Raw genomic sequence first — 21,422 nt, 5'->3', positions numbered from 1 at the left:
ACAGGCCCCCGGCGCTGAGGGGAGCGAGCTTCTGCTTCCCTGCACTCCCAGGGGGCATTGCAGCGAGCAGCGAGCATCACGTTGTTGGGCTCTTGCTCTGACGTCCTCCCGGACCTCCCAGTCTGCAGCTGCAATCGCTCTGGCACCTCACTGAGCTCTTGGGTTTTGCTGACAGCTGTTTACGTGTCTCCAGGAGGGGCTGGAACTAATCGCGTCTCTCCTCTCTGATAGGCTGCGTTTTGGAGAAAGTGGCTGCAGTACAGGTTTCTTAGGAGAAGGCCTGGAAGAGGAAGGCCCTGTAGCAGGGAAAGCACTATTGCATAGAGGAGTCAGACTTCTTAGGTTTAATGTCAGCCCCACCACTTAACTAGTTGTATGACCTTGGGTAAGTTACTAACGTCCCTGGGCTTCAGTTTTAAGGGGTGGCTTATTTTTCTGTTTTTAATATATTTGTCATGAAGTGATCCATATTTGTTTTAGAAAATGTAATGAATACCCAAAAAAACTAATTTTAAAAATTACAATTACACACATCTCCACTGCCCAGAGATAACGTCTCATCTTGGAATATGTCCTGAATTTCGGACTTTTTTCTGTGTGTGCTTATGTATATGCAGTTGTACACGCACACACATCAGTAAAGTGGCATGTATTCTGTTCTGTAGACTGTACTGTGAGGGCCCAACACGTGTCAGGTGCTGTTTCCGGCACAGTACACCCAGTGTACAAAACAGAGTCTTTGCTCTCAAGGAGCTGATGTCCAGTTGGAGGAGAGGAACCGTAAATAACAAATAGGTCAAGAGTCAATAAACGGCTAAGAAGAAAAATAAAGCATTAGAAGGGAGACAGAAGGACAGGGACCTGGGCTCCAGTTAAAAGGGGCCAGTTCAAGTGCCCACCTGTTTCCTTTAAAACCCTCACGAAAAATGGCATGAAAGGACTTCCCTTCAAAGAAAATTAACCCATAAAGACTAGAGGGAGAGGAGACAAACCAAGGAAGCGAAGGGAGGAGGAACTGACGTGGCAGGTCTGAGAGGGGAAACCTGAGCCAGCCGAGGGGAATCTGAGCCACGGCTGCCAAAATCCTCTTTCCCGCTTCACAGGACTGGTAACTGCTCCTTCCAGAGATGGGTCTAGAGATTCTAGGTGCCGGTGAGTGTGGGGTGATGGTACCAAAACGTAGAAGGTTAAGTGGAAGTCAGCACGCTTAGTGTTGAGATGACCCCTGGCCACCTTCCCTCCAGCCACCTGCTTCTCTTCCTCATCGCTCAGAATGCTGCCTGCCAGGTTCCTGCCTCCACATAGGAAACCGGAAGAATCATGTGGGGAATCTGACCAGCCCAAGAGAAAAGACTTAAGTTCTTGAGGGCTCCATCATGCAAAGGAATAGCCCGATGATCCTAAAAGGAGGCTCCAGGTGAGCGCTCGTGTGTCCGCAGGCTTGCCGCCAGCGACTTCAGTGCTCTACTCTTAACATATGAGTGAGTGGACAAACCAGGTGGCAGACTTTTGAGTAATGCCTCAGTTAAAAAAGATAGGACAAGGAAAAGGAAGGAAGGAAAAGAAAGAGATGGAGGAGACAGAAACTACGCAGGGAAAAGGAATTTTCAAAGACTTTCATTAATCTCAGAGAGAAATTATGGTATATAGAAAGCAAAAGAACAAGATACACTCAATAAGGAAGTTTTTTTTAAAGCTCTTAGAAATTAAAAATACAGCAGAAATGGGACTTCCCTGGTGGTCCAGCGGGTAAGACTCCATGCTCCTAATGCAGGGGGCCTGGGTTTGATCCCTGGTCAGGGAACTAGATCCTGCACGCCACAACTAAAGATCCCATGTGCCGCAACTAAGACCTCATTGCAGCCAAATAAATAAATATTTTAAACAATGCAGCAGAAATGAAAACAGAAGAGAAGATGAAACATTCCTGAAAAGTAGAGCAGAAAGACATAGAGCTGGAAAATGGGAGAGAAAAAAAACTACAAGATGAATCAAAGAAGTTAAATATGCAAGTAGTGTTCCAGAAGGAAAGGGCAGAGAAAATGGGGAGGAAAATAATCAAAGAAATGAGTCCCAGGACTGAAGAACATGATTTTCAAGATTGAAGGGGCCTGACACTTACCCAGCTCGATGGAGGAAAATAAACCCGCTCCAAGACCCATCAACACCATCAGGACACGGGGGACAGCGGGGAAAAAACCGGTGAGTACAAAGGTTTGGGGATCAGAATGACCTCAGGCTTCTTAGCAGCATTGCAGTCTAGACGGTCACAGAGCAGTGCTTTCAGACTTGGAGGGTCATTGCTATCCATCCTAGAATTCTTTAGCCAAGCGCTTAATTAAGTGCGACAGTAGAATAAAGACATTTTCAGGTGTTCCAAGTCTCTAAATGTATCTCCCTTGCGCCATATCTCTGGACGCATCTTGAGTTTGTACTTCAGTGCCGTGGTTTTTTTTTTTTTTTATTTCTTTATTATTTTTGGCGGTGTTGGGTCTTCGTTGCTGTGCGCAGGCTTTCTCTAGTTGCGGCAAGAGGGGGCTACTCTTCGTTGCAGTGCACGGGCTTCTCTTGTTGTGGAGCACCGGCTCTAGAGCCCGCGGGCTTCAGTAGCTGAGGCCCGTGGGCTCAGTAGTTGTGGCTCGTGGGCTCTAGAGCGCAGGCTCAGTAGTTGTGGCGCACAGGCTTAGTTGCTCTGTGGCCTGTGGGATCTACCCAGACCAGGGCTCAAACCCGTGTCCCCTGCATTGGCAGGCAGATTCTTAAGCACTGCGCCACCAGGGAAGCCCAGGGCCGTGGTTCCTGATGTATGGTCCTTGGCCCGGCGGCAGCAGCTGCATCTGGGGACTTCTTAGAAATGCAGATTCTTGGACCGCACCCCAGGCGTCCTGAGTCAGGTGGTTCTGATGCACACTGAAGCTTGAGAAGCACTGCTTCAGTAAAATGAGGACATAGATGTGAAAGAAGAAGATAATGGATCCGGGAAACAAGGTACCCAGCACAAGAGAGGGGGCGAGGGCAGTGCTCGGAGCTCCCAGGCCACAGCTCTGCATGGGGCACCTGCAGCCTCCGTGAACACACTGTTGCTCTTGTGCCTGATGAGTTGTAACATCAAGAGGAGATTTTTATAAAAAGGGAAGTGGATGTGGGGATGAATTAGTGACAAGTTTATAGAAAAGAAAACAAAAAAGTAAATACTAACTCTGTATACCAAAACTTGTGCTGAAAAGGAAAAACAGTCATAGTGTACTCTTCAGCAGTAGACAGCATTTACATCATCATAATGGTATTGATGTTGAGTACTGATTTATCCAAAATTGTGATCTGGTTGTGTTGTGAGGATGGGGTAGAAAGAGCGTGTGTGCACATGCGTACTCGCGCTCTTTTGGTATAGAGTTGGTGAAAAAGCTAAATCCTTACCTTCCATAATGGGAGGTTAATGAATAATAATAAAACTGAAAAATCAAGGTGGAACGAGTTATAAAAATGTTTGTAATTTGGAACTATGGAAGTATGAAAGCAAGGAAGTGGCCGGAAGAGTTGAAAATGGTGCTCAGAAAGGAGCAGAAAACATAAAAACAAGCTTTGTTTGACTTTTAACCTATGTGCAAACACACCTTAAACTAAAAATAAAAGCAAAGTTTGAAGAAGCATGACGAATAGGAAGCCCTTTTAAGGAATGTCAGGGATGCTCTCAATAGGTTGTGAACATTCTTGAGGTGTTGGTTTTAGAGTTGATTTTTTTAAGAATGCCAGGAGGAGGGCAGGGTCAGGAAGTCCCTTGTTGCTTCTGTAGCTACTGGGAGAAGCTTCTGGGCTGGGAGGTTCCAGGTACTTCTCATTCTGGGTAGGTGGCCCCTTAAGTCAACTTGCTAAACGGGTTGGCAGAGAGGGCGCCAGGCGGAGGGTGAAGCCACGTCTGCTGACCTGCGCGGCTGGTACGTGGTGCCGAGGCTGAAGCCCAGCGCTGAGCCTCAGCTTCCTTGTGTGTGACGTGGGGACCAAAGTCATACCCGTCTCACACTGGCTGTGGGGAGTGAGTGGGTACATATGCATGCAGGGCTTAGGACAGTGCCTGGCACCTCCACTGGCAGTTAGCACCCAGGGTCTAGAGAGTACCAACACGTTTTTATTTAACTTTATATTTCGAAAAAATTTTTCAACCTTACAGAAGGGCTGTTAGAATAGTACAAAGAACTCCCTTAAAAAGCCCTTCACCTCTTGTTAACATTTGGCCACGTTTCCTTTTTCTCTCTCCACATACACATATAATAATATTTTGTTACTATTCGCTCTGTTATTGAAAAGTAAGTTGCAGACGTGGTAGCCCCTCAGTGCTGAGCACGCCAGTGTGTGTCTCCTAGGAACCAGAGTAAAATGATCAATTCTGGGAACTTCCACATTTATACAAAGCCATTATGTGATGTGGAGACCATTATTAAACCTTGCCAGTGTTTCAGTACCCCCTTTCAAGCAGGAATCTCCCGCACACCCCCGTCCTGCCCTCGTCCAGGATCCAGTCCAGTCCCTAGCGCCCTGTAATCTGGAGCAGTCCCTCAGCCCTAACTCGGACACTTGGGAAGCGCTGTGAAGCCCCTTGTTCCGTAGAGCACCCCTGGGTTTGGGAGGAGGATGTCGCCTCGCGATTGGATGCAGGCTGTGCGCTTTGGCGGGCACACCACGGCACAGCCCAGGAGGCCCAGGGCGTCCGTTCATCCCGTGAGGAGGGATGCTCACTCCAGTCACTTTGTGTCCGCCTCTGTAATTAATAAGTAATCTCTGAGGAGATGTTTTTGAGGCCCTGAGTGGATGTCCTCTTCCCCGACGTATTTTCACCCGATGGTTTGAGCATTTATCGGGCATTGACTCTCGCCCAGATTCCTCGTGAAGCTCAGTTGCAGGTCATTTGGATAAACACCAGAGTTTGCTTTTGGCTGCCAGTGAGAAACTCAGCATTGGGAAATATATTGACCTTTTTTTTTTTTTTTCCCCAGAGAGATTTTATTCCATTTGGGACAAGAAATGCTCTTCCTGGGTTTAAGGTCTAAAAAGGCCAGATTCATTTTTTCATTTGTTCAGTATTTGTTGAGTACCTGCTGTATACCAGGCGCTCTTCCAGGTGCTGGGGATAAAATGATAAAACAAAATTTTAAGGTAGACAAAAATCCCTGTCCTCCAGGGAAGTCCGTCTAACGGGGGAATCAGACAATAAATATGTCCTCCATCGTCAGGCAGTGAGGGGTGAAGGAGGCAGGGTGTGGGGAGGTAAGGGGTGCCTCTCTAGTCGGGCCGTCTGGGAGCTGGCCTTTGGACGGGGGCCTGAGGGAATGAGACGGGGCAGCAGGTATGAGGCCTAGAGGTGGGAGTCGGTGGGGAGTGTAAGGGGGTCTCTGTGGCTGGGGCAGAGACGGCCGGGGGAGAGTGGCGGTCGGTGGGCTTGGAGCAGGGGCTGGGCGAGACTGGAGGGGCATCCCCACCCTGATGCCAGCAGCGAGGATCTGACCGAGGCCGGGCGAGGGGTGACTGGCTCTGGCAGGGCTTAGAGTGCAGCAAGGTGCGCCTCCTCCAGGCAGGCGGGTCTCAGGAAAGGAAACAGGACGGCAGAAAGTGAGCAGTTGGAAAGTGCCTTTTTTTTTTTTTTTTTTGCGGTACACGGGCCTCTCCCTGCTGTGGCCTCTCCCCTTGCGGAGCACAGGCTCCTGACGCGCAGGCTCAGCGGCCATGGCTCACGGGCCCAGCCGCTCCGCGGCATGTGGGATCTTCCCGGACCGCGGCACGAACCCACGTCCCCTGCATCGGCAGGCGGACTCTCAACCACTGCGCCACCAGGGAAGCCCCGGAAAGTGCCTTTTTAGTTTTCCCTGCTGCTGGGGGGAGGGCAGGAGGGGCCGCTTCCCAGGGCTCTGCGGCGGGGGCGGTCTGTGGCCAGCCTTGGCAGGCGGGCAAGCCCATCGGCCCCGTGGCTTTCCAGTCTGGAGCGGCCAGGGGCCCCCAGGCCGGGAGCCCAGGGCTGCGTGTGCATTGCCAGTGGGGCCGGGCTCTTCTCTAGGTTGTCCCGGCCCGTCTCCCCACCCGGAGGGAGCGCCTTTCTCCGCCTGCCCCGCCCAAGCGACACAAGGAGAGTAAGAGCCAGCATTGGAGGAGCACTTTTCCATGGGGGTGCAGGTGGAGGGCAGCTTCTAGAGGTTTCCCACCTGCTGCTCACTGGCTTCTCACGTGCCCAAGGTTCCACAGCCAGGATTTGAACCCAGGCTGATCGTTGCCAGCATCTCGTCCTTCCCCAGCAGGCTGCACTGCAAGGGCCAAGGTGCTGACATTCCCTCTATTTCAGCAGTCTCCCGTCTCCTGAGAGCTTGGTGTGCTTGACCTTTGATCTCTGGCCTGTGACCCTGGGCTGTTAGAGGGTGGTGGGAGTGAGAAGTGCCCAGAGGATTGCGAGGAGACTTTGTGCCTCCCGTTCCAGGTCAGATCCAGAGATTCCTAGGAAGCGGGGTGACGTTTATTTAGCGCTTACGTGGGTCCAGTTGACATGCCTTGTTTAACGATAACAACGACTCTCTGTCAATTAGATTTTATGAGCACCATAAATAGACGAGGAAGCTGAGATTCAAAGATTAAATAACGCCCAAGGTGGCACAGCCAGGAAGGGGAGAGTCGTATGCCAGCCTGTGTCTCCATGCTGCGCTGCTCTGCTTGCTAGAGCTGACGGGCCAGGGGCCTCTGGTTCTACCAGGCATCACGCTCTTGGCATTGCGCCTTTGGACGCCCGCACTCAGCTGCTGGAAGACGATATGGGCCTTCAGGCAGAGGTGGAAAGAGCAGGCTTCAGGGCGGGAAGACCATGGTTCCAGTCCTGTCTCTGCCCCATCCCACAGCGTGGTGTTGAATGAGTCTGGAATCCCTGTGAACTCTTTTTACCCACCTGTGAAATGAGCATGAAAATCGCCTATGTCCTCAGACCTAGGTTGGTAGTTCTGGGTATGTAGGTGAGTCTGAGCATTTCCTGGAGTGTCCGATGCCCATGCTGGGCCGCTCCTCTCAGGGACCTCTCTGGGAGAGCACATGTGAATCTAGAGTCAGGGAGGACTTGCGTCCTTTGAGAAACATCCCAACTGATTTTAAGACAACATTTTCCTTCCCTGCTTTTAAGATCTATGTTGAAGCTGTTGTAGCAGATGTTCAGAGAAATAGGAAAAAGGACTCAACCAAAACCGGGTGGTGTTTTACTGGGACCCCAGCCTAGAGTCTCTTTAGGGACACTGCCAGGTTTCCTTGTGATGAAAACGGTGGTTCTCAACTGGGGGCAGTTTTATCCCCTGGGGCACTTGGCAATGTCTGGAGGCGTTTATGGTTGTCACAACTGGAGAGAGGGTTTAACTAGCATCCCGGTAGAAACCTGCAATGCTGCTAAGCGACCTGCAATGCACGGGACAGCCCCACAGCAAAGAATGATCTAGGTGGAAATGTTGATGGTGCCAAAGTCAAGACTGGGTAACCCTGGGTTGAAAACAGCCAGTATTTATTATGTGTTAGACATTGTTGTTCTAAGAGCTCCACAGGTGTTAACTTGCTAATCCTCCCAACCCTGTGACATAGGAGCTATTATCACCCTCAGCTGACAGATGGAGAAGTAGGGGCACAGGGAGGGTAAACACCTGGACTGGGGCAGGGGTCCCAAGTGAGGAGCAGGCAGAGCCAGGACTTGGACCCTGATGGTCCAGCCGCAGAGTCTGCGCCTTCAGCTACTTGTGCTGCACTGCTCTGCGTTAAGGAGGCTGCTTGGATTTTTTTTTTTTTTTTTTTTTTTTTGGCCACTCTGCGCAGCATGTGGGATCTTAGTTCCCCGAACCCGTGCGCCCTGCAGTGGAGGCACGGAGTCTTAACCACAGAAACGGTTTATTTCTGTGCCTAGAAAATAAGAGGGAAGGGCTAGGGTTAAGGGTGATGAGGGACCTAGTGACCCATCAGTGAAAACCGTACATTTTCCAGATTCCGAGTGTGGTTCAGGTCATGAATTTAGTGGCACGAGGCACCTTGTGGGAGTGGGTCGTGGGTGAACGTAACTTCTTAGTCTTTGGCTCCATTCACTGGGGAATCTAAGAGAGACCGGGCCCATCCTTTCCGTGGTGCCTGTCAGGGTCAGAGTGTGGCAGGACCGTGTGGAGAGAGTGGCTGACTGTGGCCCGGGCTGTGTTGTGTCATTGCAGACGTGAAGACAACCGTGGTTTACCCTGCCACAGAGAAACACCTGCAAAAGTACCTGCACCGGGACCTCCGCCTGGTCCGGGAGACGGGCGACGATTACAAGAACGTCACCTTACCGCACCTGGAGTCCCAGAGCCTCAGCATCCAGGTACTGGCCGCCGCGGCCTGGGCCAGCCCCGCGGGTCAGATTCGGAGTGCTGTCCCCACGGCCAGTGTATCTTCTCAAGCATCTGTCGAGGTGGTACCAGGGTCCAGCGCTCTCCCACAGCACAGGCCACGGGACACAGCAGAGAGTACAGCGGCGCCCCTGCCTTCACGGAGCTTACCTCCTTGTTCAGGTGTCAGTGCGTGAATATATAAGTAACCACACAAAACATGAGATTGTGAGTGCTGTGGAGAAGAATAAGCAGGTTAGATGGCATAGACAGTGCCGGGCTGAGGCTGTCGCTGTTTCATAGAGGATAGTCACCTTCCTTGATAAGGGAATTGACAGCGGTCTTGGGCACGCCGCCGAGGCACTCGGGGATCTCAGAGCAGTCCAGTTCGTGGAAAGAATTTCTAAGTACTCTACAGTAGCCTTGATACGGTCTCAGAATGGCTTGCCCTGGCCGGGGGTCTGTGAACGGTAAAGACGGGTGCTGGTTAGGCCTCCTCATCCAGACTCTTATCCCTGGTTTCACCCACAGCAAACCAGCCTCCAGGAGCTGAGTCACAGGGTAGAAACCCCCTTCCCTTGCTCCCCTGCATCCATTGCAGGGGGCAGGCGCGGGGGTCGGCGCAGGGCCTCTTTGCCCAGGGCGATGGCCGTGGGTTGGGAGCGTCTTCGAAGTGTCTTCAGCAACCGGGCCAGGTGCAGGGCCATTTCGCTAAGACATCCGACTTCTTGGGTCTGTGCCCAGCACCAGCCAGAGCCTCTGCCTGGAACTGGTCCCACGTGCACGCTCAGAGATAATGTGATGGCTCAGGCGTTCTCCTGTAGAGTGTCTCTACACACTCCACCCGAGATGCAGGCTACGGTGGTGTGGGACGTCCTAGTGTGGGAAGCTCACAGCCGTTTGTCCCGGAGGAGGGAGGGTGTCCTGTCTGTGGGGTCTCGGGAGGTGGATTGTGCCTGGGAGGAGGAAGGACAGGAGGTTGACAGGGCTTGGGGGGGGTCCCCTGGGGAAGACCCAACCCAGCTGTTAGCCGTGGTCCCCTGCACATTATTTGCACAAGGCTCCTCTAACTCATAGTGGCTTGATTTTTTCCTTTTTTTAAAGAAGTCCCAGCACTTGCTCTGTCTTCTAGGTAGAAGGGAAATATGTCTCCATCTTCCTAGACTGTGTCTAAGATTGTGGGGGGATGTCCTGGAATGTGTGTTCTGCTGCACTGGTTGCACGTATGTGGGATTCAAGAGAGGAAGCCTGTAATACAGCTGGTATGAGTCGTATATATACCTTCTTATAGACCATTATGCAGATCCTCTTGGGAAATAATAACCCCTCTGCTCTACCAACTTCTGCTTGACATGAGCATTCATGTATTCTTTTTTTTTTTTTGGCCTCACCGCATGGCTTGTGAGATCTTAGTACCCCAACCAGGGATCGAACCCAGGCACACAGCAGTGAAAGCGCCGAGTCCTAACCACTGGACTGCCAGGGAATTTCCCATATATTCTTTCTCGGCTGTTTCTAGCAAGTTTACAAGCACTCAGCTTAATTGGCAATAGTCATTGTATTTATTGAGCATCCCCTATGTACCAGGCCCTGTGCTGGGCTCTGGAGGGTCACCAAGATAAACACTGATAACGTCCCCACAGTCTTGTAAGGAAGATAGGCACGCAACCTGGTAACTGCAGTATAATGGGATGAGCACTTTGGCTGTCTATACACGAGGTACAGTATCGACACAGAGGGGGAGTGATCAGCCCAGACAGTGGGGGGCTTCACAGGGGAGAGGATCCTCCAGCTGGGTCTTAAAGGACAAAGAGAAGTTTGCCAGCTGGAAGAGGCAGACAGTGCACTCCAGGCAGAGGGCAGAGCAAGTATGGGGGCACAGAGGACTGGACCCATTTGATGCATTTCGGGAACGGGCGGGAGAAGGCAGGTGGGGGCCACAAAGACGCTTGTGCACTTTGTCCAGGAGACCAGGAGTTCCCACACCTTGCTGCTCGTCAGGATGGCCTGGTTAGATTTTTTTAAATACAGAGCACAGGGCCCTCCTCCATATCTACTGAGTCAGAATGGAGCTGGGAGTAGAGCTGGGAAATCCGCATTAAAAAAATCTTTTTGTTCTAATGATCGTCAGATTTGTGGGCGATTGCCAAAGCGATGAGCATCCTGTTAAAGGTTTGAAGCATGTGGGTAACGTGATCAGATTTAAAGAATCATTTGGAAGTTGTGAGAGTAGAAGAAGGAGGAAGACTGAACCGAGGCAGAGGCAGCGGGGAGCTTCCCTTGCGATTAAGGCGTAGACGTGGGTGATTTGGAGCAGTGAGGGAAGGGCCTGGGGTGAGTCCAGGGGTAGCTTGGGCGATGCATGGTACAGAGTCGGATTGTTAGCCAGCACGGGGGCGTGGGCAGCGGAGTGGTTTACGTGGAGGACGGTGAGTTAGTTTGTCACTTCTTGGAACTCACGAGGTGACAGAACAGCGACTGTCCTAAGCATTTTACAGGCATCGTATCTTCACAGCAGGCCTTTGGAGACTGGCTTCAAAGCCAGGCGGTCTGGCCCCAGCGTCTGTGCTCTAAGCCAACTACCCTATTTGGCTGCTCAAATTTGAGGTGCTTGTAATTTCCCAGTAAAAAAAATGCGGTGGGGTGTCTGCATCTGGAGCCTTGGAGGCTGATTTGTGAGTCATCTGATCAGGGCTTCTGCGTCGGCCCAGGGTTTGGACTCTAGTCCTGCCGCCCCGCAGCCTCGCGATCTCATCCTTCATTTCTGAGTCCCAGTCTCCTTGTCTGGAAAATGTGACCGACGGCACCTCCCTCCTGGGGTTCCAGTGGAAGTTGAGAGCCGTGCCACATATCATGTGCCTGCTGCCATTTCCAGCACAGAAAAGGCGCCAGAGTGGTGGCCGCCGTTGCCCACACAGGTAGCCTATCCAGGGAGGACGGGAGAGTGTGGGGCTGAGACGCAGGCAGGGGAGGGGCGGCTGGAGGAGAGGGGCCAGCAAAAAAGAGCAGGAGGATAGTGAAGAGGGGGCTCGGGGAGAGGGGCTCCTGGGTCAGTTGCCAGTGTCACCTACAGGGAAGAAGTCGTGCCGGGTGTGTCCAGAAGCGGCCAGCACCCCCATATCGTCTGCGGGGCCGAGGCTCCCGGGCTTGCTTTCCCAGCGTGTTACTCTCCGTTACGTCACCCCTATGATTCATGTGGACTTTGTTCCCTGGCTTTCCTCCCTCTCTCATCTGGGCTGAGACATCCTGTGTATTCAGACCTCTCCCGGCTCTCCCAGAGGGCTTACCCATGTGGCCTGCAGCCTGGGCTCTGGGGCCGGACTCTGGGTCGGAATGTGTGAACTTGGGTGAACTTCCTTGCACCTACCTCTTCCTTCCCTGCAATATGGGGACCCTGACAGTGCCCACCTTACGGGCTTGCCGCACAGGGTGGTCCCGTGAGATAGGCTCATCACAGCACACCTTCCCAGCCCTCACGTGCCCTTCCAGCCCCGCACGTGGTCCCCTCAGCACACCTCCTTTGCTCTCATCCGCTTTCTTTTTTGCCTTTCCACAGTCGGTCTTGTAGCCTCGGGCAAGCCCAGCCTGACCTCCCCTTGGAGCCTTCCCAGCACCTTCCCTGTTCTCAGTTGCCTCCCTGGGCAGGGCTCTGTGTTGGGCACTTTCACACGCATTTTCTCACTTACAGTTCGCACCACAACCCTCACTTGGGAGTGTTATTAGATCCTCTTGAGGAAGGAGGAAACCAAGACTTAGAGAGATGAAATCACTTTTTTTTTTTTTTAAAGATGCTAGTTCTTTATGTATTTATTTATTTTGGGCTGCGTTGGATCTTTGTTGCTGTATGCGGGCTTTTCTCTAGCTGTGGGGAGCGGGGGCCTTCGTTGCGGTGCGTGGGCTTCTTAGTGCGGTGGCTTCTCTTGTTGCGGAGCACGGGCTCTAGGCGTGCGGGCTCAGTAGTTGTGGCTCGCAGGCTCTAGAGCGCAGGCTCAGTAGTTGTGGCGCACGGGCTTAGATGCTCCGCGGCATGTGGGATCTTCCCGGACCAGGGCTTGAACCCGTGTCCCCTGCATTGGCAGGCGGATTCTTAACCACTGTGCTGCCAGGGAAGTCCCAGATGAAGTCACTTTGCCAGCGTGCAGCTAGTTAGTGGTGGAAGTGAGAGATGAGCCCAGTCTTGTTGCGCTCCAGAGTCTGTTCATTCTCTCCCAGACGACATGTTGTTGCTTTCCAGGTGGAGGCAGAGCTGCTTATCTGTGGGCAAAAGCAGGGCCCCAGGGAGGCTGGGCCACACCAGGGCTCTCCACGCAGGGACACCATCCCCTCCCTCCCATTTATTTTTGGGAGGTTTCAGGTCAGGATCCGGCTGGCTTTTTTTCTCCAGTAGCACATTCTTAGAGAGAGTTCCAGTCAGAGAGGACATTCTGACTGGAATGTCCCTCCCTGGAATGTTCTCCACCTGCTGGGCTGTGCATCGCTCTGGCCTCAGTGCTGCATGAGGAAGCCACTGCTGGGCGGCCCCCAGACTCCACCCAACAAGTGGCACTGCCAGGCTCTTCTTGACCATATTGTGACCGGCCTGTGGGTCTTACCAGGGGGTCTGGGAGGCCCAGATTGTCCCAGGCAGGTTTTCTCTGCCTCCTCGCTCTGCATCTCAGACAGTTGCACTTGGCCTTGGCCCTGCTGGCCGACAGCAGAGGATGTGGACTCGGCGGGGCATGGGGGAGGATGTGTGTAGCCCTGGCCCTCACTGACACTGCTGCACCAGCGTTCCTGGTGATGGGCAGAGGAGCCCTCCGCTGGCCTGGCCGTGTCGGCGCCCTGGCCTCCCATCTACCGCTCGGGCAGCTTGAGGCCCTTCGTGACTGCGGGGCGGAAGGGGCAGCCGTATGAGCCCAGCTCCTGCCCTCTCTGTGGCTCTCCAGCAGGGTTCGCTCTCGGATTTCAGGCACAGAGTTCACTGGCCTGGAAGGAAGTCGTGTTGGCAAAGGGCTCTCAGACCTCTGGGGAAGTGGAGAAGAACCGGGGCTGGGGGGTTGGATCCCCGTGAGAACAGGGGCCTTCTTATCTTAACCTCCCTGCAGGCTGGCTTCTTCAGAGAGGCCTCCAGGACCTTAATGGTAAAGTGATGCCCTTGGGATTCACACAACGCCCAAGGAAGGGTCCTCTGAAGACTGTTGACAGCAGCTAATCAAAGGGCCTGAGAGAGCTGGCAGCCTGGGGTTAACAGGAAAGGTCTGTGTAATCGCCTCTCCACGTGGCGTTTGTTCCGCTTTGTCATGAAGGGTGCATGTCAGCTGGGTCCCCGGGTGGGGCAGCGGTGCTGACCCCAGCCCTCACAAGGATCCCAGCAGGCTGAGAAACCCAGCACACTAACTTCTAGAACCTGAGCCTTTCCCCACCCTGGTGTGTAGCGGACTTCCTCTGCAGAAGAAACTCCCAGCCTGACTCTCTGCCCGTGGTCCTGAATAAAGTGGGACAGGGCCCGCCCATGGGACGCTTTTCCCGAGTCCTGTGGGCAGTGGAAGGGGTGGCTGCAGACCAGGCCTGTGAGGCCAGAGCAGAGCACGTGCACAGTGCCAGCCAGGAACCGCCTGAAGAGATGGCCCTGTCTGAGTTGCCGTGACCCCTGTGGGGATGGCTGTAGTGGGAGAGGGGAAGTCCCTTCCGGACCCCCAAGAGTAGCTCCCCGGAACAGGACAGCCTAAGTGTCGGTCCCCCGAGCATAGTGGCCCTTTCAGACTTGGCTGTCCTTCCTGGGGAGGCCTGAGAGCCTACCTGGCCCACTGTGGGGTGTCTCTCAGGGAAAAGGACTGGTCTGTGAACCCCCTCTCTCCCCTTCCTTCCAGTGGGTGTACAATATTCTCGACAGGAAGGCTGAAGCCGACCGGATTGTTTTTGAGAATCCAGACCCCTCTGATGGCTTTGTCCTCATCCCCGACCTCAAGTGGAACCAGCAGCAGGTAAGGGATTTCGTGCTGGGCCTCTCTGGCCTCTGAGTGCCCTGCTCCAGGCTGCTGGGCCTCCTTAATCCTGCCCTTCCTCCTCATGTTGCTCGCTCTCTCTAAGCAGATTATAATTAACCAAAGGGGAGGCCTGAGTTCTCTGCAGTGGGAGCACCTAAAACAAATGTTTACACTTTAATGGGCCAGTTAAAGCCTCTTTCTGGCTCACCTCCCACCCTGGGGGTGAGGATGGGGCAGTGTTTGCATCCATGACCTCGCGGGCTGTTCCTTTACCAGCCAAGCTGGGGAGCTGCACCCTCACTTCCAGGAGCACCTGGAGCCCTGAGGTGGACGGTTCACCCTCTCCCCGTGCCCTGGATACCGGCAGATCCAGGCAGGCCCATGGTCTGCAACACTGGCCGGCAGAAAGTAGGGTGACGGACGCGAGGAGTCCCCTGCACTACCCGAGCCACAGAGGAGGCCTCCGGTGGCCCAGGGCCACCCCCCTCCTCCAAGCCTCTCAGCTCTGCTGCCTGGCCCCCTAGCGGCCCCTGCCCTGCCCTTCTTGAGAACAGCTTTCCCGGGAGCCGTCTTCACTCACACCGCCCCTCCTGTCCTCTGCAGCCTCTGGCCGCCTTCTCTCCTCCTTCCTCACCTCACTGTGAGGCCCATCACCGGTATCTCTGGGCCGGGGCCCTTTGGCTGCCTGCAGGAAATGCAGGGTCACGTCTGATCCCAAAGAATGGGTTTGTTTTCCTTCCCTCACCCATCCCGTGAGCTGATACCCGGCACAGCCTTCATGCTTCACTCGATGCCAGTGGAGCAGAGAGGTGTGATTTCATGTCATGTTTGGGATTCATCAGCAGATACCATCTAAAATAAATGCTACTGTTATTTGGAAGTCCTGTGACAGTGACACGTGGAACAGCTGAAGACACCCACAGACATGCACTCACACTCCAGGTTCAAGCAGTTTTATTTCCTACTTCTCCTTGGGCCCCTAGCTAGTGCGAGAGTCCTGGACACAGGCCATGAGAAGGAAGAGCCCAGAAGGGACTTGTAGGCAAAACGGAGGCCTGGGTGGGCACAGCTTAGCCATCTGCCGGGAGGTTCCCACTGGGCTCATCTGTAGCAGGTCTGGGGCAGAAAGCCTGGATTCTTAGGGCCCTGGAGGAGAAGAATGTGTATGGCATGGAGAGACTGTTGGCATGAAGAGGCACAGTTGGACATCCCGCACCATATGGAAAATGTCATTCTAAGTTTTTAAGTTGGGGCCCTTGGGGATTTGGTTGGGTGACTCATGGTCCCCAGATTATCTTATTGAGGAATCTAGCAGCTCAGATTGCAGGGCTGAGGGCTGCTGGGTTCTCTCCATGCCTTGGCCCTTGGAGCCCTGGTGTCTGGGGCTTGCCTTGCACGAGGATGTGAAACTGGCCAAGGCCAGGGTTTGGGTAAGCAGAGACGGCTGGGAGGGTTTTCTGGGCAAGAGGAAGAGTCCGTTTGCTCTTCTCTGGCTCAAGACCTTGTTGGCCTTGGGTCTCAGGACTGTTGTGAACTCCAGGTCCTCAGCAAGGCAGTGTTCAGGACGGATGGCAGGAAGGGCCGTCTGTGAGCCCTGTGAGATAGGGGAAGGGAGGAGAGGGTGAAGCCGTGGTGGAGCTCACTGCCCCGCTGGCCTGAGGCTCCCTTCCCCCCCCGCCACATGCCTGTTCACTTCCTCGCCTGCCTCTGATTCCAGGCACATGGAGTTGTTTACTCTCCCACTTAGATGCCCTAGACTTTCTTGCCTCTGAGCCTTTGCTTTCCTCTACCTCAAGGCCCTTTCTCCAAACCCTACCTCTTCTTCAAGACCCGGGTGCCCTGCCTTCTCTTCTAGGAAGCCTCTCGGGATCACCCTAGCTAGTCTGTCCTTCTTCCTCCTGCACTCTTTATCACCTTATGTCTTACAGCAGTTACTTCTGTACATGCGATTAGACCATAAGAGTTGTGCTTGGCATTTTCTTGAACCTCCTTCCCGCCGCTCATTCCCCATCAGCTGTGAGTATGTAAATACTCTCATATGGTATTGTTCAGCAGGAAGAATAAACAGAAGCTCTGCCCCTTAGACTGTCCCACTCACGCTGGCCACGAGGACGCCCACGTTGCCTGGGGGTTGGTCCTGCCACGGGGTCCCTCCCTGGGGTTGGCTGTGGCTGACACTGCAGGCCTTGGGGTGTGGGTGCTTCCTGGTTTCTGGGCGGAATTCCGGGATTGGCAGCCTCCCCGGCCCTGTCCCCTGCTGAGCCCGGTTTCCCCCTGCCTGTCTCCGCACAGCTCGATGACCTGTATCTGATTGCCATCTGCCGTCGCCGGGACATCAAGTCGCTTCGGGACCTCACCCCAGAGCACCTGCCACTGCTCAGGAACATCCTCCAGGAGGGGCAGGTGAGCTGCCGGGGCCGAATCTATGCCGGAGCCCAGGGGAGTTACACTCCAGTTCCATTGCGTTCCTGGGCCCCTTTCCTCACCCCTTCCAGAAGTCTGTCTCGTGAAAAGGGCTCCTCTCTGAATGCCCGTGCAGCGGCCCATGAAGGCTTTTAGGGGGCCTCACGAGGCCCCTGTTCCTGGTCCTGCCCTGCCCTCTAGCTCTACTCTTAGCCCCCTTGCCTCACCCGACACGGGCTTCCTCAGCTCGGGTTCCCGCTTTTGCTCCCTGCCTGTGTCCTGCAGGTCACGTCTGGGATGCCCTCCCATCCCGGGGTTACCGCCCCTCTCACGACAGCCACATCATGCCAGACGTGTTTCTCGGGTAGATGGTTCACGACCTGACGTGTGTCTGTGTCCCCTCATCTACCCTGAGGGAAGAGACTGCATCCTCTAGCACCTGGCATTCTGGGATACTTTCTCTCTGGGAGATTTGCTGAATCGAATGAAATTACAGGGTTGCTAAAAGGAGCCCTGGGGGCAAGGGGAGATGGGGGAAGAGAGTCTCGAGTCTTGGGTCCTGGTCCTGGTTCTGACACTTTGACCTTAGCCCACTGGATGACCTCAGGCAGGTCACTTCACCTCTCCGGGCCTCGGTGTCTGGAGGGGGTCCTTCTTCCTTCTGATTCCATTATTCTGTGGGCTTGGTCTCAGCCTGAGACATTAGAAGATGCAGCCTCCATGGCACGCCTGCTGTCAGGGTGCCCAGCGGGGAAGAGGCTCCCCCCCCCAGGTCAGGTTCAACAAGAGCTGCTGAGGCTCTGCCGCAGACCTGAAGGAGGGGCTGTGCTTGGGGCCACTCTCCCTTCACCTGCGGCCCCTCCCTGTCCTGTGCCGACCGCCTTCTGCCCCGCATGCCCATGTCACCATCCCCCTGGCTGCCTTTCTCTTTTCCCAGTAACTCGTTTCTCTGCTGAAACGGCCTCTGGATGCAGAGCCCCTGGGAGATGCTGGGCCAGCACTTGCGCCTGCCCTGGCAGTTCCGGCAGCACCTCCCAGGAAGCCCTTTGGGTGCCCTGGTCCTGGTGTCACCCTGCTGCCGAGATCCCTGGGGGAGCGCCAAATGCAGAATAGAATACAATTCCAGGATGTATTGTGAGCACGCAGAGGCCCTGTCTTTTTCTCTTCACCCTGCGGCCTCAGGGATTTGCCTACAGCGGAAATTAAGTCTCCTCTGAATTCCAAGCCTCGGAGGCTCCTGAAGGGGGTGTGGTAGAAAAAGCTCTACCCCTGAGCAAGGTTGGGGCAGGCAAAGGGAGCCAGGGCCGAAGGTGATGCTTTCCTCTTCCACCAGGAGCCCTGCAAGAATTTGATGATCCTATTATGACTCCCTGGTCTGTCCAGGGCAGCCCAGCTCGCGTCCCCTCCCCTGTCCTTTCTCTGCCACCAAGCCCTTAGCTCTGCCGCAGCCCAGCTCCACTCTGTTCTATGCTGAAAGGGAAAACAAGGCCTCTTCCCACCTACTTGATGATACAAGTCTGGTAAATCATCCAGGGCAGGATAGTCCCCACAGTCTTGGAAACCTGGGCCTGTCCTTAGCACCGAGACTTCCTAGAGGCCCAGTGGCAACTGTGAGGAAGCAGGTGTTTTACCAGGTTGGAGCGGGGAAGCCTGATCGAGGCCACCGTCCCCATCCTTGGGAGAAAGAGCCTCCGCTTTGCTGCTGTCACCTGCACTTGCTGACTCCCAAGAATGGAAGACAGGGATCCGAAGCCAACAGCGGGTGGAGAGGCTGGTCGGGGCCGTGGGCAGGAGGGGGTTCTGGCGCCGGTGTGTGGGCAGCAGGATGAGCCTCCCCGACCCTCCCCTTTCTTGCCAGGAAGCCATCCTGCAGCGCTACCAGGTGGCGGGAGACCGCCTTCGCGTGTACCTGCACTACCTGCCCTCCTACTACCACCTGCACGTGCACTTCACTGCCCTGGGCTTCGAGGCCCCTGGTGCAGGCGTGGAGCGGGCCCACCTGCTGGCCGAGGTGATCGAGAACCTGGAGCAGGACCCCGAGCACTACGGCCGCCGCACCCTCACCTTTGCCCTCAGAGCTGATGACCCCCTCCTCGCACTCTTGCAGGAGGCCCAGAGAAGCTGAGTCGGAGAAGAGCACCGATGTGTATGGGGCAGGGGTCGGCGGGGGGCGGGGGGGAGGGCAGCCGGATTTTAGCACCAAGTGAATTTTTTTTTTTTTAATATATTTTCTACTGGTTTCTTTCCAGCATGAGAATAAACTATCGGTCTCATTCGGTGTGGACCCACGGTGTGGCCTGCTGGGGAAGCGGAGTGGGCAGAACCTAGGGGGAAGGTCTTAAGAAGGGGGTGAGTGTCTGGGGGTCAGCCCCAGCTGGCCCGGAGGGCTTGGGGCTTTCTGTAGGCCCCCGTGCACCCGTCCTGGCTGTCTTCACATCCGGAATCCAGCTGAGCCTCCCTCTGCTTTCACTCCTTCCTGCTCTGCCACCACGGGGCGCTCTGCCTTCTTCCCACTTACTGTATCTCCACCTGTCTGGTGGGAGTAATCGATAGAGTCTTTCTGACGGTACTTCCTCTTTCTCTCCCCAGCACTGAGGTCACACTTCCCATGTGTGAGCCAATCCTGTTGATACACTGTTGTTGACAAGGATGGAGCATGGCCGCTCCTGGAAGTGGGAGGGCCTTAACAAGAGTCAGATGTTGCAAAGCCCAAGAAGCCTGCCTTTGCCTTGGCTTCTTGGTCAGGGAGTCCGTGGCCTTGAGTTTGTTATCTGGGCAGGAAGATACAACAACTCACAGGGAGCAGCCAGAAGAGCAAATACAAACAGTGTCTCAACAGGGCAAAGTGACACGGTTGCAGTGGGGTCTGAAAGCCCTGAGGTTCTTGGATGCAAGGTATGACCAGCATCACAGAATAGAGCAGAATGTCCATAGAATCGCGAGGCCAGGAAGGGACTTCAAAGTGTCCAAGGCTATGGCCTGTAGGGAGCCACCAAGGGCTTATCTGGGAAGGTGACATCTACCACTGCTCCAGCAGAACAGGGACTCGGGTGCAGGCGTTGACGGCATGCAGTTAAACACATGAGGCTCTCTTCCCAGCCCAGCGGACAGATGGATCACACTGCTGGAGAGGGGCTGGCGTTTGCTCCTTAGCATGGGGCTGTGGGTTACTGGGTCTTGTTTCCTCAGGACACACTCTCAGGGGAGACAGGATGTGTGTCCCGCAAAGTGAAAGGAGGAGGAAAGCTGAGGCAGACGAGGGGGTAGCTCTTATTCTGCATCCCTGGACTGAGAGCCAGGAGACTGGAGTCAGAGCCGAGCGCCACTCATTTGTTCCTTGCGTGCTTATTTAACACATACTACAGGCCAAGCGCTGCCCTAGATAGTGGTAAATGGTCTCTTCCTGGCGTCCACCCGAGGCGTCCTGAGCCTATTTCTTTGTCAAGGGGAACGGGGATGAGGATCCGCTACGGAGTGATGTGCTGGGTGATCGTAAACCAACAGGGCAAAGTGACATGGTTGTGGTGGAGTCCAAAGCTTTGACTCGCTGATGGACTCAAGCCAGACAGTGTCCTAAGTACTGGGGATACAGAGATGACTAAAAAGAAGCTCCCAGCCTCCGGGCTAGTGGGCGGACAGACGGTCCTCAGCCCGAGGGATGCAGAATGAGAACCACCCCCTCCTCTGCCTTGGCTTTCCTCCTGTCTTCCCTTAGCAGAACCCAGCATCCCGCCGCCCTGGAGAGAGCGTCCTGAGCAAGACGAGCAGCGCCAGCCCTCTCTGGCAGCGTGGACGTTCTTGTGTGTTTAGCCGCGTGCCCTCGGTGTGCGCGCCTGTGTCCCTGCTCTCCTGGAGGTAGATGTCACCTTCCCAGATAAGTCCTGGAGGGCTCCCCACCGGCCACCAGGCCCCAGTTCTTGGCCGACTTTCTTCCCGGTGTGGTTGGGGAGGGAGGGGAGCAACTGGAGACAGGACTGCTGTTCCTCGGCTCCTCTCTGTTTGCCCAGAGGTTTCCTCATAGAGCAGAATTGCTGAGTGTTCTGTCAGCATTCCTTCAGGACACTGAGAAAAATAACATTTCAGGAGGAGTTGGGCAGTTAGCTCCACATTGCCTGACTCTGTTGGATACAGCTCCCCAAATGGAGAAACAAATCAAGAAACGATTACGTACAAAGTAATATTTGAAAATGTTTCTCTTGTAATGCTTCTATTCCAAAATAGTTTAATGTATCTATTTTATTTCTGAATAGGCTGACGTGGGTCTGCTAACTCTGCCTTCTCAGAAAGGACTAAATCTTTATTCCAGACCCGTATATTGAACCCTAAAGTGGCCTTTCTTTTGTAAGAAGATGCTGATAATTAACAGTAGTTGTTTTTTAAAAATCCTCACTTAGCAAAATAAATGTTGGCAGCCCTGTGTTCGCTCCATATTCTTACTGAAATTACACTGGATTCCAAAGTCTCTATAAACTTGAAGTTACCAAGTTTTAACCACTTAAAAACTAAGCATGGACTACAGTGTTTCAGTTCAATCACCAAGGTTTTGAATATCGACCCTACTTTTTGTTTTTAGACAAGAATATGGAGCTAGAGCTCTCGTGGAGTTTACAATTTAGTGAGCCACGTAGACGTAATTACACAGTGACTCCATGGACACGAGTGCTTTGAGAAGACCCGGGGGGGGCTGTGGCGGCTT

At 54.2% G+C, this 21,422-nt stretch overlaps 1 protein-coding gene across 2 annotated transcripts in view; it reads left to right on the top strand.

The window, feature by feature from the left end:
- DCPS (decapping enzyme, scavenger) overlaps positions 1 to 19,321 on the top strand; it is a 33,800-nt gene extending 14,479 nt beyond the window's left edge. For both annotated transcript variants that reach the window (XM_082844731.1, XM_082844732.1), the window contains exons 3-6: positions 8,205 to 8,350; positions 14,207 to 14,320; positions 16,616 to 16,726; positions 18,585 to 19,321. In XM_082844731.1, the coding sequence (XP_082700857.1) occupies positions 8,205 to 8,350; positions 14,207 to 14,320; positions 16,616 to 16,726; positions 18,585 to 18,851 (638 nt within the window). In that variant the 3' untranslated portion in view covers positions 18,852 to 19,321. The remainder of the gene's footprint in view (positions 1 to 8,204; positions 8,351 to 14,206; positions 14,321 to 16,615; positions 16,727 to 18,584) is intronic.
- The last annotated feature ends 2,101 nt before the right edge of the window (positions 19,322 to 21,422 follow it).

Source organism: Leucopleurus acutus (genome assembly GCF_964270905.1).
Source record: "Leucopleurus acutus genome assembly, chromosome: 8".
NCBI lineage: Eukaryota > Metazoa > Chordata > Mammalia > Artiodactyla > Delphinidae > Leucopleurus > Leucopleurus acutus.
Note: the sequence above shows the minus strand (reverse complement) of the source record. Positions and strands in the feature narration are given on the sequence as shown.